The 15,827-nt window shown below is 40.7% G+C and overlaps 1 protein-coding gene across 1 annotated transcript; it reads right to left on the reverse strand.

The window, feature by feature from the left end:
• Nucleotides 1–1,179: 1,179 nt before the first annotated feature.
• On the reverse strand, nucleotides 1,180–15,622 carry ZDHHC24 (zDHHC palmitoyltransferase 24). Its single transcript, XM_072117899.1, has 5 exons — nucleotides 15,468–15,622; nucleotides 12,314–12,571; nucleotides 10,238–10,515; nucleotides 7,269–7,626; nucleotides 1,180–6,073 (listed from the first exon to the last, which is right to left on the reverse strand). The coding sequence occupies exons 2-4, from the start codon at nucleotides 12,559–12,561 to the stop codon at nucleotides 7,313–7,315; spliced, it is 840 nt and encodes a 279-aa protein (XP_071974000.1). The 5' UTR covers nucleotides 12,562–12,571; nucleotides 15,468–15,622; the 3' UTR covers nucleotides 1,180–6,073; nucleotides 7,269–7,312.
• Between the last annotated feature and the right edge of the window lie 205 nt (nucleotides 15,623–15,827).

Raw genomic sequence — 15,827 nt, forward strand, 5'->3', positions numbered from 1 at the left:
ACCCCTATCATCTGTAGTACGTGGCCTCCTTGGATTGTCACAGTGACTTATAGATCCCAATTGTAGTGTGTATGTAGAGCTAGCCAGTCCATTACCATTCCTTACATAATTCTTCTTGGGTGTGACACCTGCTGATCCATATGGCATCTTACATGCCAAGTTTAAAATGTGGATTCTTATATTTAAAAAATTGCTGTCTAACTCCAGAGGCTTAGATATAGACAGGAAACATCCATCTCTCCATGAAACAATAGATTATACAGAGTTATGTGGACACAACTTCCATTTCCATATGGAGCCCTAACAGTAATAAATAAATAGGTCCACTGAGTCCATCTTATTCTTTCAAGTGAACATGTAAGGGGGGGGTGTATATTAATTATGTGTATAATGTATAGAGGAGGGAAGAATATCAACCTTCATGCTTATAATATAATATAGACCTATACTATAAATGGACTTTTCACAAAAAAAGGCCTGGAGATGGCCTCACAAAGACCCATTGGTCAAAAGGTTGCAGGTAAGTATCATAGTGGTCTCTCAACCTTTTGACCAATGGGTCTTTGTGAGGCCATCTCCAGGCCTTTTTTGTGAAAAGTAATTGAATTGATGAGGACCCAGTTAAATAACTCATCCATGATTTGCCTATTGGTATTATACTATACATGTGGTGGATATTTTAGTAGTATGACAACAGAAGACTGCGATGCATGTGAAATGAACACTCTTTTACCTTAGGTGTTGCTTATTTAGAATAAGTCAAACGATGGAAGTCTCTAAACTGCAAGGTATGGGCCCCCATTTTTTATTCTTAACTTCATCATTAGTCTCATAGACTGTAAGCTCTTGCAAGAAGTCCCTCATTCCTATTGTTACATTCCAGATAATCGCTCTGTTGCGTCTTATTTTATGTATATACTTACCTTAAGATTTGTAAACCGCTACATAAATATCTATCAATCATTTTTATTGGTAATGAAGTCAAAAAGCTTATTTTCACTTTTCTATCCATATGGATGGCATAATTAAATTACGGTAAGGTCTGCTCTCTTTCTTCCAATTCTATAATGGCTCCCTGAACGTTCTTTATCTGTGAGATTAAGGATTTATAATAGTCATAGAGTGATAACAGGGGAAAACGCAAAACATATAACATTATTACAATTATTTCACAATCACTTTAAAGAAAAATAGATTTTATTAGAAATGATCAGTGCAAGTTGAAAACAATCAGTGTACCACAGAAATTCTGATACCAAAATAAAAAAATACAAATACACATTTTTAACAGAGTCCTGACACATACATATACCTACAATGGAAGGTAGGGGCTGATGTCTAATGGCTTGTGCGCCAGCTTTTTAGCATACAAGTTTTAAAAAAAGTTACAATTTCTGTTGTACAGCATGGAAAATTACATCTCCTGCATCACACAAACCCCACTTTTATAGGGAAAAAAAATGGGCGCAGCAGGGCATGAAACAAGGAGGATCAGGTGGGGGAACATTGGCCTATAAATTTACAATAACTTGTGCCAGTTTTGTGGCACATTTTTATAGCCGAAACTGGAGCTGATGTAGATTTCTATTCCAACGGGGGAAGTTCCAATAACATTAAAAAACAAAAAAGTACCAGTCTAAATACCTCAGCCCCAGCCACAAAATGGATTTCTGATGCAGATTTCAACTGCACAGTAGGTACAAATGAAGCCTCTGTGCAGCTGAAACACTGCCTTCAAAACTGCCGTGAACTTGTGCTGTGCAGTCTTTGTCCACAAACCACTGCATTTATGGACAGCCTAAGTCACAAATAGCAGATTATGTGGAAAATCCACAGCGTATTACAGGGGCCTTAATGTAAATGTGATTTGGAAAAAATGTAGTCAAAGAATTCTTTCCACACAGAAATGGTTCCTCAATGCAGAAAATAAAATAGCAATCTTGTCACTTTTATTGTGCCTTCCTTGTGGATTTTTTTATACATTGAAGTCTATGGGTATGTGAAAATCGGCATCAAATTTGCAACAAACATGCAATAATTCTGCACCATGATACGGTTTTGATAAACAGGTAAAAAAAAAACACACACACATAAAAACGTTTTGTATTTGGATTTTCCGCATGACAATCCACAACATGTGCAGGTATCTTAAAGGGGTATTCCGGGAATATGAGCGTCTGATACAAAAACCCATAATGCTATAAATAAACGAATGTAACAAAACTCAATTTCATTAGTCACAAAATGGAGCTTAAATAGTTTGATTTTATGATTCACAAAATTTCATGGCCTCTAAACCAGGTGGAGTTATCACCAAGATGGCTGCAACTGGAAACTACAAGTCCCAAGATCCTTTAGTTCTCAGTAACTCCTCCTCCCACCTCTTATGCTCTGCTCCCAGTGATGACCTAACAGGTTTACTTGCTCATTTACCATAGTAATGATGTGTAACTGCCATCAACACAACACAACACTAGTCATACTGGTTGCACTGAAACCAACCAACTACAGCCAAACATAGTGGTGATCACATGACCTGCCCAGGCAGATGCAGGACATGTGATGTGGACATGTGACCAGCTGCCATCTTCTGTCCTGAGTCTTCTCCGCGTGGAGGAAATTAACGGACTGATTAAAGGGCCAGTAGCATTTTAATTCTCCATTACAGTCTGTCATCAGCATTTTCTGCTAAGGGCAGCAAAATTTTAAATAACAACTAATTACACATTAGCTTATATTTTACGGACTCATTTGTATATGAATTATGCTGATTCCTGGAATACCCCTTTAAGGAGTGATATTACACAAGTGGCCACTGCTGACACCCACTATTTCATGCTGTCATATTTCACTTGGACCTTCAGCCAGGATCAATTGTATATCCAGGTACGGAATCATTATTAAAGTAATGACAGTTTAAAGGAAATCTACCACCAAAAGCCAGCATAACAATCCAGGGACACAGTTTTTATATGCGTTGTGACTTTGGTAATCTTCTTATATTTGATACCTTTGGCCTCCTTTCTTCTAAAATCAACATTTAAAACTATGCTAATGAGTGTAACGTGCTGTTACACTGTTCAGAAGCAACCCCCCATCCCACTGTGAACTGAAAACTCCCTCAGCCATCATGAGATTACAGCAGACAGAAGGAAGGGGTAGGGGGTACACCAAGCTACAGTATGGAGATTTCCTTTTAACTACAGAACGGATGGTTTTGATTTAGTTTTGTAGCCTACATATTACAACAGAGGTTATATGCAATTTAAAAATAAATTAACAAAGAAGTTGTTAATTTTTTAACTTGATAAGCACAGAGAAGAATCAGTCTTTTCTTTACAATTTTTAGTATTTCCTTGTGGCAGCTGCAATAAAGTTAAGAAATTTCTTAAAATAGTTTACCAGCTGAGGGATATTAATGACCTAACAGATCAATGGGGGTCTGATCGTGAATCCCTCTGGCACCCTGATCAAAACAGATCTACAAGAATACCAGGTTGAGTAACTGAAGCTTAAATGAATAGAAGCTGAGCTGCAGTAGCAAAGATCATGGAACAACTGGAAAACCCCTTTAACTGTCTAATGTGAGACTATACAGTAGTAACATGTACATGCATGAAGCATGCCACCTACAGGCAGATATGTTACCAGCGCCCTGTCATTGAAGCTGTCCTATATGAACTCGGCAACCAATGTCTGAAGATTAATAAAGATAAAAGAGGGGGGGGGAAAGGCCAAGGACTTTGCCTAGTGGAGTACATAAATATTAAAGCTAACAAAATACTAATTTGAAGGGGTGCACTCATATAGAATGTTATGATATTAAAAAGAAAGATACAAGGCAGCTAAACTTTTTTCTATAGGCAAGATGTAGTCACATATAAGCTCCTATGGTTGGCTAAAAGGACTGCTCAGGTTGGAGAGATTTAGATGGGGCACAGTGCCAAATTGGGTTTGATCCGGGACAATGAAAAAGGGATTAGGGTCGATAGTCATATGCATTACTGTATAAGTACAGGATTTCTTGAAGCAAAGCTGTTTAAGACATGTGTATTCCACCCAAAGATAACATTTGCTTATCTGCTTTTTATTACATCAATGTCCAAATGTTTTATTATTTGCTTTACGCTATTCTACAAATAGACTCATTACATCGTACATTGCAAAAAAGCAAAAGGCCATGAAAGCAACTAAGGCCACATTCACACCACATTTTAGCCCTCTGTTGTAAGGATACATCTGACTCCTGACTTATCCATAAAATGGAGGGAAGAAGCATATACTCATATGCTCCAACAGAGGGATATGCCCTCCTGTCCTCCCCTTAAGCAGGAGGAGGAAGGAGGAGTGAACATCGCCAGCAGACTGTGATTGTTCAGGGGGGTCTCTCAAGTGACTCAACTGTCCTTATATAGACAGTGACATCAATGTAGACCTGTTGGATTTATAGGATATTATGGCCTCTGCTGAGCGTATACATAGACCTTCATGGAGCTTCAAGCTGCATGGAAAGTCACAGCCAATATTTTAGTGTTTGGAAATCAAAACCAGGAATGGCTCTGAATTCCCAGAGGTACGAATCTTTCTATTACACTTTCTTTATATAGCCTGCCCCTGTAATATTGGCCCACAAGTACTGGTGCAAAATACTAACCAAAACACTGCCATAAGAATCTGGCCTCACAGGTCTCAGCAGTACTTGTCCCCTTCCAGATCTGATACACAAGGCAAATGCAGGCAGTCCCCGGGTTACGTACAAGATCAGTTCTCTAGGTTTGTTCTTAAGTTGAATTTGTATGCAAGTCGGAACTGTATATTTTATAATTGTAGCTCCAGAAAAAATTTTCTGTGACAATTGGATTTTATGAATGTTGGGTTGTCATAAGAACCAGGATTAACAATAAAGCTTATTTGCACCTTTGATAAGTTCTGCAGCTGATCATTGTACCCTGGGGCTAAAGTACAGTAAATTACCAACATCCAGAGGTTTGCAACTAGTGGTCGTCTGTAATGCTTCATTCACACGACGTGTGCCCAGCGTACCGTAGCACGGCGGGCACACAGCAGTGCACACCCCGCCCCTCTCCATAGCGATGTATTTCGGATGTCTTATATATGTCCCCCATACGGCTGTGTGAATATAGCCTAAGTCAGGTATTCTTAAGTAGGGGACCGCATGTATATCATAGCTGTAAAGAATGATAAGTGCAGACCGCTACCTTCTTATGTATACAGTGGCGTTTAGTTAGGACCATCTGCTGCAGGTAACTTTGAGAGTAGCTCTTTGTCACTTTGCAAAAAAGTTCAAGCAGTTTACGATTTGAGTTGTGGCTGCTTAAAGCTACCAACGTGAATAAATTAATTTTCATTTTTGTCTCAGCAACATAGTTTATTAGATAAAGTATGAGAATCCTTATGGGGAGTAGTACATTATTGGTGCATTTATTATTGAAAGGGTTTTTAATGTACTTTTGTTTGTTTTTTTCCCCTCAATGATCTAATAAGCAAATTTAGACAAACATGTTATTGTTGTGTTCTGGGTTAGGTAGCAATATTGGTAATTCTTTTTGTGCTTTATTCTTTTTTTTCTCACCAAATAGTTGACCAAGATTGTGCCAGTGGTACAAAGAATTTGGGATTGTCCAGTTGACATCAAAGAATCAAGAGCGAAAATGAAAATTTTTACCATTAAAAGACATAACATCTTTGAAGACGTTGATTGAATTTTAGGCGTAGAGAGCTACAAAGCTTAATATGCTCTCAAAATATATAGTTTTACCTTTGATGGGAGATTTCGGCTGTTTGCACAGATGATCTCTGAACAAATATATAGCAAAAAACAAAAGAATGATGGTCTAAAATACAAAAAGCAGTAAAAGGGTTAAAGCAGCTTTTGACTTGCTTATCTAAACTTAGTGCTTTTCTTGAAAAATGATTACATGTTACACCAGAATTAATGGAAAGTATGCAATAATTATATATGCATTTTGCATAGATATAAAGGCCATCTGAAGTGTGTATCTGAAGTGGTGTCCTCCCATACATTTATCTCAAGTCTTGAAAGGTGCTGGGCCTAAAACAAAAAAAAAAAAATCAAAAATATGCATTAGTAAAGCGGTGCCTTTTGCACCTTAGACATTAGATCATATTACACACAGCAAAGCTATCCAAGAGCTCCCCGAGCAGCCAGAGCGCTAACAATGGAATTTAGGTCTGCCATCTAGGAGTCCCTATCAGCACCAGCCAGAACATGTCAGTGTTAAGTGCATGGCTATTCTCGAAACTTATGATACAGCCTCACAACTATTGGGTACACCCTCTCTAATCTTCTAATAACTATAGGATATAAATATCATTTTAAAGAAAAAAAAATGTGACAACACAAAAATAAAGCTTTTTTGCACAAATCTATGTTTAGTGACAAGTCTATATTTTTATGGAACTAGGATACTGTTGATCATAAGACGGACCTATAGTTAGGGGTATAAAAGAGAAGCTAAAATTATTCTTACAATAAATATCATCTAGGAAATAAAGTCAGATTACATGACTTTACTACAGTACAACAGTGCCCCCCCCATTCCAAAATGCAAACCACAGAGCTCCCACAGTGTTGATAACAACGCCCCACATATAGTGTCACAAGTCTGTCTCCCACAGTAGCCCAAACAAAGAGCCCATACACTTCAAGGGTTAGTCTGAGATAGGACCTTTTGTTCACGCATAGAGCTCAGGCTCCCTACATTCTAACTCACCAGAGGATTCACAATACAGTACCGTATTTTTCGGACTATAAGGCGCACTAAAAATCCTTTGATTTTCTCAGAAAATCAAGTGCGCCTTATATATGAACCATACTTACTGATAACAGCTGCCTTGAACTGTGCACAGGTCTGCCACCTGCTGGTCAATCATCCTTATAAATCAGGTGCACCTTATATATGAACCTAGACGTTTTAGCAGGCATTTATTGATAGAGCGCCTTATACTCCAACAAATACTGTACATTGGGTAGAATTTAATAAGACTGGCGTTTTAAACACAAGTCTGAAAATTCCCCATTGCATTCTGTAGTAGATCCAAGTACAATCTCCGCCAGGTCAGATCTGTTTAGATCAGGCCTGATCTGCCAGATATTTTTACTATAGTGTCGGAATAGGGTTATAGCCATAATAAACCTCACCAAGTGTGTCTAACAATCCTAATTTACGGTACTTTAATTCTCCTTTTGCATGGCATGAATGGAAGAAAGGTGGCTACATACTTACAGAACAATGCAAATTAATAAGCGATTTGCCACATATCTGGTTCCCTACTGATTCACATTTTTAGAAGATACAGTCGAAGAAAGATCTCGGGGTTCAAAGTTAACTCCATCTCCAGTCAATCGTGAGCGAGTCCATGGAGATAACCAAACAAGGTACCACCTCTCTCCAAGAAAGTTTCTGGCATTTTTCTTCCATCCGACATCATAATCTCTCTTATGCCCACCAAACCACTCTTTGGTTGTTGATCCGCGATAAAGAATGAAACAATGAAGAATGAGGAAGGCAAAGCAAAAAAGGAAACCCACTACACAGGTATCAGCAACAAAGGCAAAAATGAAAGCAGAACCGGATACTTGACCTGTGGAGGAGAGGAGATAGAATTGTAGTTCAGAAAAAAACTGTCACACATTGTAAATAAATTCTGTGGCCAATGCATTTTGGAAATTGGATATGAGAGAAGGGTTTATTTGAGGGAGATCTGTCCCCTTCTGGTGGCCAAAAGTGCCCCTGTGTGAGCCATATGAATAGAGCATTAAAGTGAACCTGTTACCAGGAGACCCATTTTAGCACTTCCCCAGCCCCCACAGAACATAGTACTTACACTGCCAAATAGTTTTTGTATAAAAAAAAATAGGTTATATAGTACCTTTCAATGCCATGTTCTCTGACTGGTCACTCATCACTCGGGAGTGCCTATAGAGGCGTTTAAATATATTTGAAAAGGACAATTGGAAGAGCGATTTATCAAGAGTGGGGGGGGGGGGGACTGCTACTCTATAGCCACTCCCAGTTGACAATTGCCTAGTCACAGAGCACATGCCATTGAAAGGTACAATATGACATATCTTTTTTTCTGTAAAACCTACTTTTTATACAAAAAGTCTTTGGCAGTGTATGTACTACAATTCTTTCCAGGGAACTGGGGGAGTGCTAAAAATAGGTCTCCTAATGAGAGGATTCCTGCAAAGGGAACCTGTCACCAAGGACCTCATTTTCACTAAAGACAGGTTTCAGAAGCCCATCACATCTCCATTGCAAATATGCCTCTCTGCCTTTGCATTACAATATTATTGTGTATAATTACCTTGCACCCTGACAGAATCCTCTGTGTAGTCCCAGGGGTTGGGCTTTGGTTTGGTTGTATTTCAAAAAACAACATGTGACTAGTCTGTGCTGCAGACCGCTCAACTCTTGGCCCCCACCTTTTTACTCCTGTACAGCTCCTCCCTCCCCCATTGATGTCAGCTCACCAGCTGTGAACTCTGTGAAGGAGCAGGAGGGAGGAACCGTACAGGAGCACAAAGTTGGGGGGGCAAGAGCTGAGTAGTGGGTAACACAGACAAGTCACATGTTGTGTTTTGAAATGCATCCAAACCAAAGCTCAAACCCTGGGACTGGGAGTTATAATGTAAGGATCATGCTGAACGACTCCAAGAAATGTAACTGGAGGGTACTATTTAATTACTTTTAATAATCCATTTAATTATTTATTGTAAATCGGTGTAATGCATATTTACATGTACCAGTGTTCTCCTTCCCTTCTATGTTGTATGTGGTTTTATGTGAGTTTTAAATATGTGATGTCTTTGTTGAATCGGTGTATTGCGGATGTGACACTTTAAGTTCCCATTCGGGATAACAAAGTATTATTATTATTAACACACAATTATATTGCAATTCAAATGCTTAGAAAAGGCAGAAAGGCTGATGGGCTTCTCCAACCTGTCTTTAGTGAATGAGGGCTCGGGTGACAGGTTCCCTTGGACATGTGCATGAATCATTATTTGGGACTACAATAAATAGTCCCTGAAGTCCCATAAAAACATGTTTCTTTAGTATGGGGCACAGTCACTGGGGATAGAGGAAAAGAGTTATAAGTGGAAAAACTTGATTTAATAGCAAGTTGTACAGATGGGTGCACTGGGGAAGAGATGGGCTCCATGCACACGAACATTGAAACAAATTGGCGTCAATGTCTGTTGTCTTTTTGTTTCAATCTTTCAGTTTTTAATTAATTACATCCTTCAATAACCAGTGTTGGTTTTTAAAAAAAATAAATAAATAATAATTTAAAAAACAGATGATTTTTACATTCAATAGCGTATCCTAGCAACCATCTGTGTTAACCGTCCGAGTGCTGACCCATTGACTTCTATTGGACAAGGGGTACATAAAAACTGATCGGACTAGAACATGCTCAATTTTATGATAGAACTTATCCAATAAATATAACAGACATGTGAATTGATCCATTAAGAAGCATTGCATTAAGTGCAGCCGTGTGCCACCCCCGTACAATAAACATCTAGCACATTTCTCTGTCATGTGCATCTGCTATTACTCTAGGATTTTTTGGCACATGATGGACTAGAGATTTGCACCTCTAGATGAAGTACAAGTACAGCTACAAGTACATCTGTAAACTGGTTTGATTAAAGGGGTCTACACATTTATGTATGTTATTAAAAGTCGCTGGCAACATTGCCATTGGCAATTAAAGCGTTAAAGAGGTTTTCAAACTAACTAAAGTTAGGCCCTAACTTGCTGATTAAAGAGACCCCCAAAGATCAGCAAGTTAGGTCCTAACCACGTGATAGGGGCCAACTTTAGTTTGTGGGAAAAGATGAACCCGAACAGTTTGATAAGAACCCGTACTTTCCAGTTCTGGTCCACTCAACACTACTGTTCAGGACATTCTTTCATCTGACCATGTTATTGCTCTGTAATGTCTTATTTAGTCTGTATGTACCATGATTTGTATCTTCATTTGCAAGAGTGGTGCAGAACATGAGGGCCCTATATAGATTTACTATTCTTACATGAGGTACATGGGTACAGTACACAGGTGATTCAAGTTTAGTGGTCTAATGTGTCAATTTATTATTGAATATTTAGCAAAAAATGAAAACATGACACTTTTCCATGTAAAATTATTTGATATTAGTGGATTGATGAAGGAAGATCTATACCTGTTATGAACATCATCCAAGGCAAAAGAAGTAGGAGAAGGCTGTGGAGGCTTATGCCCTGATGAAGCAATTCCATAAAAATTTCTGCATTGAGAATGGTGGCGAGAAGCAGCGCCAGCAATCCATGAAGTAGTGCGCAAAAAAAGTAACGATAGTTTGAGTAGCCAACACACTTTCCAAGTAGTGTGCAGTGGTGGTCCCGTCTAAGTACACACACATTGCAGTCATAGCAGTGATGGCATCTCGGGGGAATGTGTGTTTGACAGCTATAGCAATACCTAAAAATACAGAAATAGTCACAAGAGAAACTAAAACACCTTGGGCCACATTTATCACTATTGTGCGCCTAAGTGTAGTAGTTGTGCCTAAATTCGGGCGCACTGTTTTGCCAGAATTATCACAAGCTACAACCATCTGTGATAAGTATATTTTCTGCCTCTTATTAATCACTTTACTTTAACGCAGTTTAGGCGCAATGTTAGATTCGGGCACTTACATGTGATCCTGCTACAAGCTCCTCTCTGCTTCTCCCACATCCCAGAATGGAGATAACACTCACAGCAGCACCCAGGTGTGTGACACCCAGCACCCAGTGACCTCCTCAGCAGGGGCTTCTCCTGGAGGGGATCCCCCAGTGCTGGTCTCCTGCTGCACCCCTGTAATTCTGCACAATATCCCCCTCAGACACTGTGCAGAATTACATGGGGGACACTTGTTTGCAGTATCTGCAAAATTCTGCAAGCTTCTGCAAACTTGTGCAAACTTCTCTTGCTCTTGTTTTGAGCTCAGGTTTTGCAGAATATTTTGTAAATAGAAGGTGATGAACTGTAAATAGAGTCTGCAGCTCCTGTCTGCAGTGTATCTAATTGTATCTATTATATGTTCCAGTGTCTGGCTGAGCTTTGCTGCTAGAAATGAGCTCTTCTGCAAAGGGGCTCAGTGCTTTCTTCTCAGATAACGCCACCTTCGAGCTGGAGTGTTTTTGCGCCCGTTTTTGCGCCTAAATGCAAAAGTCGCACGTGATGAATATCATTAGGCGCAGCAAAACATCTGGAATTGAACGATAGATGAGGGAAAGGTGGTTATTTTTGCTGCGCGGCTAATTTGACGTTTAATCGCAAAAATGGCGCAAAAACGGTGCGCCTAAACGAAAAGGCGCAAAAACAACAGAAAAAACAAGTGATAAATGTGGCCCTTTATCTACAATTCTTGCCAGTTCTTGTCAGTTTTGTGCTGTTATGAGAACAAGGAATATAAATAAAACTTCACTACAGACACCTTACAGCTGATCAGTCTGGGACTATAGTAAAGCATCCAGAGAGATTCAGCAGAGGTCACACAGTGGGCAGAGGGGTCCGTCTGTAACTAGGGGTTGTCTGTAAGTCATGTGTCTTTAAAAGAAACCTACCATCACATATCTACCCAAAAAAAGGTAGATGCGCTGGTAGGTTCCTTTAATATGAACAAGGCCTATGCTTTTTTAAACTAAATCTTTACTGGCCCAGAACGGCCTAAAACGTAGGATATGTACGAGGAACATTCATAGATTTGGTATGGTGCCAGGCAAAACACCATAGTCGGCCGATGTATGGTGTATATACGGCCGAGGTATATAAGGTATATACACCTCCCCCATAGATGGCAATGGGCGCATGGCGCCATACGGGAGCGGTACCGTTCCGTACCCCGTGAAAAGATAGTATATGTCCAAAATTTTCTCGGAATACGGCACTGTGCCCCATCTTACTCTACGGAGAGGGGCAGCACTCACCCCCTCCTCCTCTCTCCAGAGCCCATGTGTGCCCGCCATGCTACGGTACGACGGGCACACATCAGTGTGAACGTAGCCTAAAGGAGTCCGTCACATAAGGGATTCATCACCATTTTATTTTTCTGCTTCTATCACAGATATGTGAAGCTACTCTTACATGAAACAATGTGTCTCATGCTTTAATATTTTTACTCTTCCATATTTGTATCATAAGAAATAATATACTATAGCTATCAAATAATAAATGCATAAACATAAAGCCCAACATACAATATACTCGTTTACAAGAGATATTATATACTCACAACCAGCCCTGGCCAAGGTTCCCATGCTCCAAGAAGACACCTTTGATAGTAGAATTACTCTGCACAAACTTCACCATATTCCCCACCACATTAAATAAGAGGTACAAGGTCACCACCAGAAGGGGTATCTGTGCACTCCCCGAGGCAGTGAGGATAAGGTAGAACATTTCCAATGTCACAGCAGATACAAGAACACAAGTGATGGCCACAGGTAAAACCTGGGCAGGGTCCCAGCGCCAGGTCTGCATGGTGATGTACCTGTGAAGCATAGACACATCATACATTAGATGGCTATAATCTTACCTATTCATATCATAGTCATACCTATTCAAGTCCGACATAACCCCAAAAAAAAACTTTTCCCACCCTAGACCAGAATATTACACTATAGAAGTTATAAAGTTCTTGTAAACTGCCATATTATTTTAGTGCAGTGACTTACACCCCCATTTTCCAAGGCCTTCTATATTATGTAGTGGACATCCTACCCTGATGGAATCATTATGATCTGACCTGTATACTACATAAAGGAGTATTCCCACCGAGACAAGTTTCTTATATGTACTCAGGATAACAAAATAACACATTCTCTAATTCACTGTTATTAACAAAAATGCAGCATTTCACAGATATAAGTCCAACCTGTCTCTATCAGTCCTGGCGTACATAATTTCAGTTGCCCCTAGACACGACCCAGTAACTTCTCACTTAGGGTCGGAAGCCATCTTGGATTTTTGTGTGAGACCATGCTGCTGAGATTACTGTCTGTAGCCCAGCCTCCTGCACAGAGCTCACACTGAGACACTGACACTTGCTGCTAGGAGATCGTGAGAAAAGAAAGGCTGCAAACAACAAGCTATAAGGAGATAAGTGATCCGGGGGAATGAGGATGCAGGCACGCCTGTGAGATGTAGCAGAGCCCACAGGGTAACAGTCTATAAGCCTCTATGTAAGCATCTCATGCATCTCTGATCTGTCTCATCCCTTTTTATGTGCCAGATACTAGTACAATGTCAGAAGCCAGATGAAAGTGTATATACACCTTGTACCCTGATACTCTAACCACACTGCAGTGTCTGCTTAGAGCCCGTCCACACCCTGGAATTTTACACTGAGCAGCCTAGGGGGTGATAGGATCTAAAACAGCAATAAAAGGAAGTAAAATTGTAAAGTAAGGGGTTAAAATGATCTTAATTGGGTTAAAGGACACCTGTTATCAGGTCTGTATCACTTGTCCTGTCACTACTACCTTTTGGAGCAGCTCACAAGGATCCCATCAGCCTTAATCTAGCCAATTCATACATTAATCATTGCAAAATCATCTTTTCTTTATTATGTAAATGAGGCTTGTCACATGGTCAGAGGCAGTGATGTCATCCCTGTTCCCCCTCCCCTCTCCTGCCCCTGCTCATGTCTGTGTGTGATGTATAGTAAAGCATTGCTAGTGTGTGTGTGTGTGCTGCATCCTCCCATACACATGTGTGATACACAGACATCAGCTACACAAGTACCTGACATGTTCTGCTATAACATGGCTGCCTGGAGCTGTTGTATCTCTCCTATACACACACACAAGCTGCAGGGGGCGCCAGCACCAGGAAGCACACATTATACAGCCTCACACCATTATACAGCCTCATACCATTATACAGGCTGTCAGTCAAGCACTGGGGGTGTGGCTGTGCCTCCTACTCATGAATAAGCCGGACAGCTTGAATATGCTAATGACTCATTGGACATTTCATAGGTCATTTGCATACAGCTTTAGGACCTCATTGCTTAGGTTTACAGGCATGTAGAGGGACAGTGAAGGGATAGAGGCAATGCTTTCTAGTGGCAGTTTATGACAATATATTTAGTTTAGGGGGGTTATTTTGCCTGATGGGTTCACTTTAACATCCCTAGGGGATTGAAATGTGAAAATTTTCTTTCTTGGGAAAACCCCTTTAAAGAAGATCTGTTGCCCGAAAATAAACCCTCTAGCAGCACTTACTAAAGTAAGCAGCTCCCGAGCACTACCCCAGTAATAGCAGTGTTAAATTGCTAGCCTTATCAGAACATACCGATAAAGCTCAAGGCTCCATTAACACCTCTGGAGCCCCTCAGGGTCATTTGCATTCAGTCCTTCATCCTGGTGGTAGATGCCCTTTAAGGCTTTCTATCAGCACAATCATGAGGATTCTACCAATGGTCTCCACAGCATATTATAACAATTAAATTCAGTATTAGGCACACTGAGGGATATTTATCTGTTCATAAAAATTAAGCTGACTTATGATTGGTTGCCATACGCAACAAGAATAATTCTTCTCTCAGACACTTATGATAAATCTCTCCCACTGTATATGTCGGTCTCTGACCCTCTGCATTGGATTCCATGGGCTGACACCTACATCTATGGTTTCCACTGCCCTGTGTGTAATCCAACAGCCGAGCTGCAGAACTCAGAGCAAGACCCATGCCTGCGGTTATTTCCTGCGGGCCGTCCATTTCCCCAGTCATATTTATTAGCTGACCTCACATGACCATGACATAAGCCACTAACGATTTGCAACAGATTTTTCAAGGCTGAAAATCCACATGTGGGAGAGGCTTGACCCCCATCCTCTGTGTACACCGGGTGCCTGAGGGGTCATGATGACATGTCTCTTGGAGGAACTATGGCGCTGTCTGTTGTGTACACGACCTAGTAATGTTTACAAGGGGTCACCATATTAGATTTGAGGTCAAATTAACAGTCAGGGTTAGTTCCCATCTGCGTTCAGGTTTCCGTTTTGCATTTTTATTTAAAAAAAAATGGATGAATAACGGATGTGAATATTCCCACTGATTTTAATACACTTGCAATGGTGTCCGTTACGCCCTTTTGTTAGAGGACAATGGCGCTGACGCTCAAATGCAGGAAAAGATGTGAACTGCAGCAGTTACCACAGGTGACCAATCGGTTTCTAGCTTTCAGTTTTGAACGCCTCTTTTAAATAAATGGAAAAAAAAAAGCATCCACCTGATTGGTCGCCTTGGGCACGAGTCCTAGTTACATCGACAAGGTAATATGAGCCATTAATAAGACTGCTGAATGCAGCATTTGGCGCTGGTACAGGCACGGCACGGCACGAGAGGGGTCGTCACCGCACAGAGCAGGAAGTGACGTTACCTGGAGACACAGCACACCCGCTGCTTCCTCCGTGTCCTAACAGACGGGATCAGGCGGCCTTATTCACGCATGACAGGCGGGAGCGCTACACTGTACGGACTAACAAGCTTCTAGAATAGAGCTACCGGGATGAGGTGTGATGTCACTGGTCACATGTCACGCCAGATCATGTGACCGAGGTTTTATGGGCTGGGCTTCCTGTTTCCCGCTACATGCAGTGTGTGGTGGAGATGCGATGATCGTCCTCTGCTGGGTGTGAAGGGATTATCAGGGTGAGAACGGATGCCCTGGGGTGAGGAGGAAGGGAGGGCTACCTACGTGGCATGCAGATCATGTCTAATGGCTGGGGGGTCCATGCTA

Source organism: Engystomops pustulosus, chromosome 7 (assembly GCF_040894005.1).
Source record: "Engystomops pustulosus chromosome 7, aEngPut4.maternal, whole genome shotgun sequence".
NCBI lineage: Eukaryota > Metazoa > Chordata > Amphibia > Anura > Leptodactylidae > Engystomops > Engystomops pustulosus.

What these genes read in the sequence shown, in the direction of transcription:
- ZDHHC24 (XM_072117899.1), bottom strand. Translation starts at nt 12,561, where the DNA reads ATGCAGACCTGGCGCTGGGACCCTGCCCAGGTTTTACCTGTGGCCATC. An exon ending in AACCTTGGCCAGGGCTGGTT is followed by an intron (nt 10,516 to 12,313) that starts GTGAGTATATAA and finishes CTGTATTTTTAG; the next exon opens with GTATTGCTATAGCTGTCAAA. An exon ending in TTGGATGATGTTCATAACAG is followed by an intron (nt 7,627 to 10,237) that starts GTATAGATCTTC and finishes TCTCCTCCACAG; the next exon opens with GTCAAGTATCCGGTTCTGCT.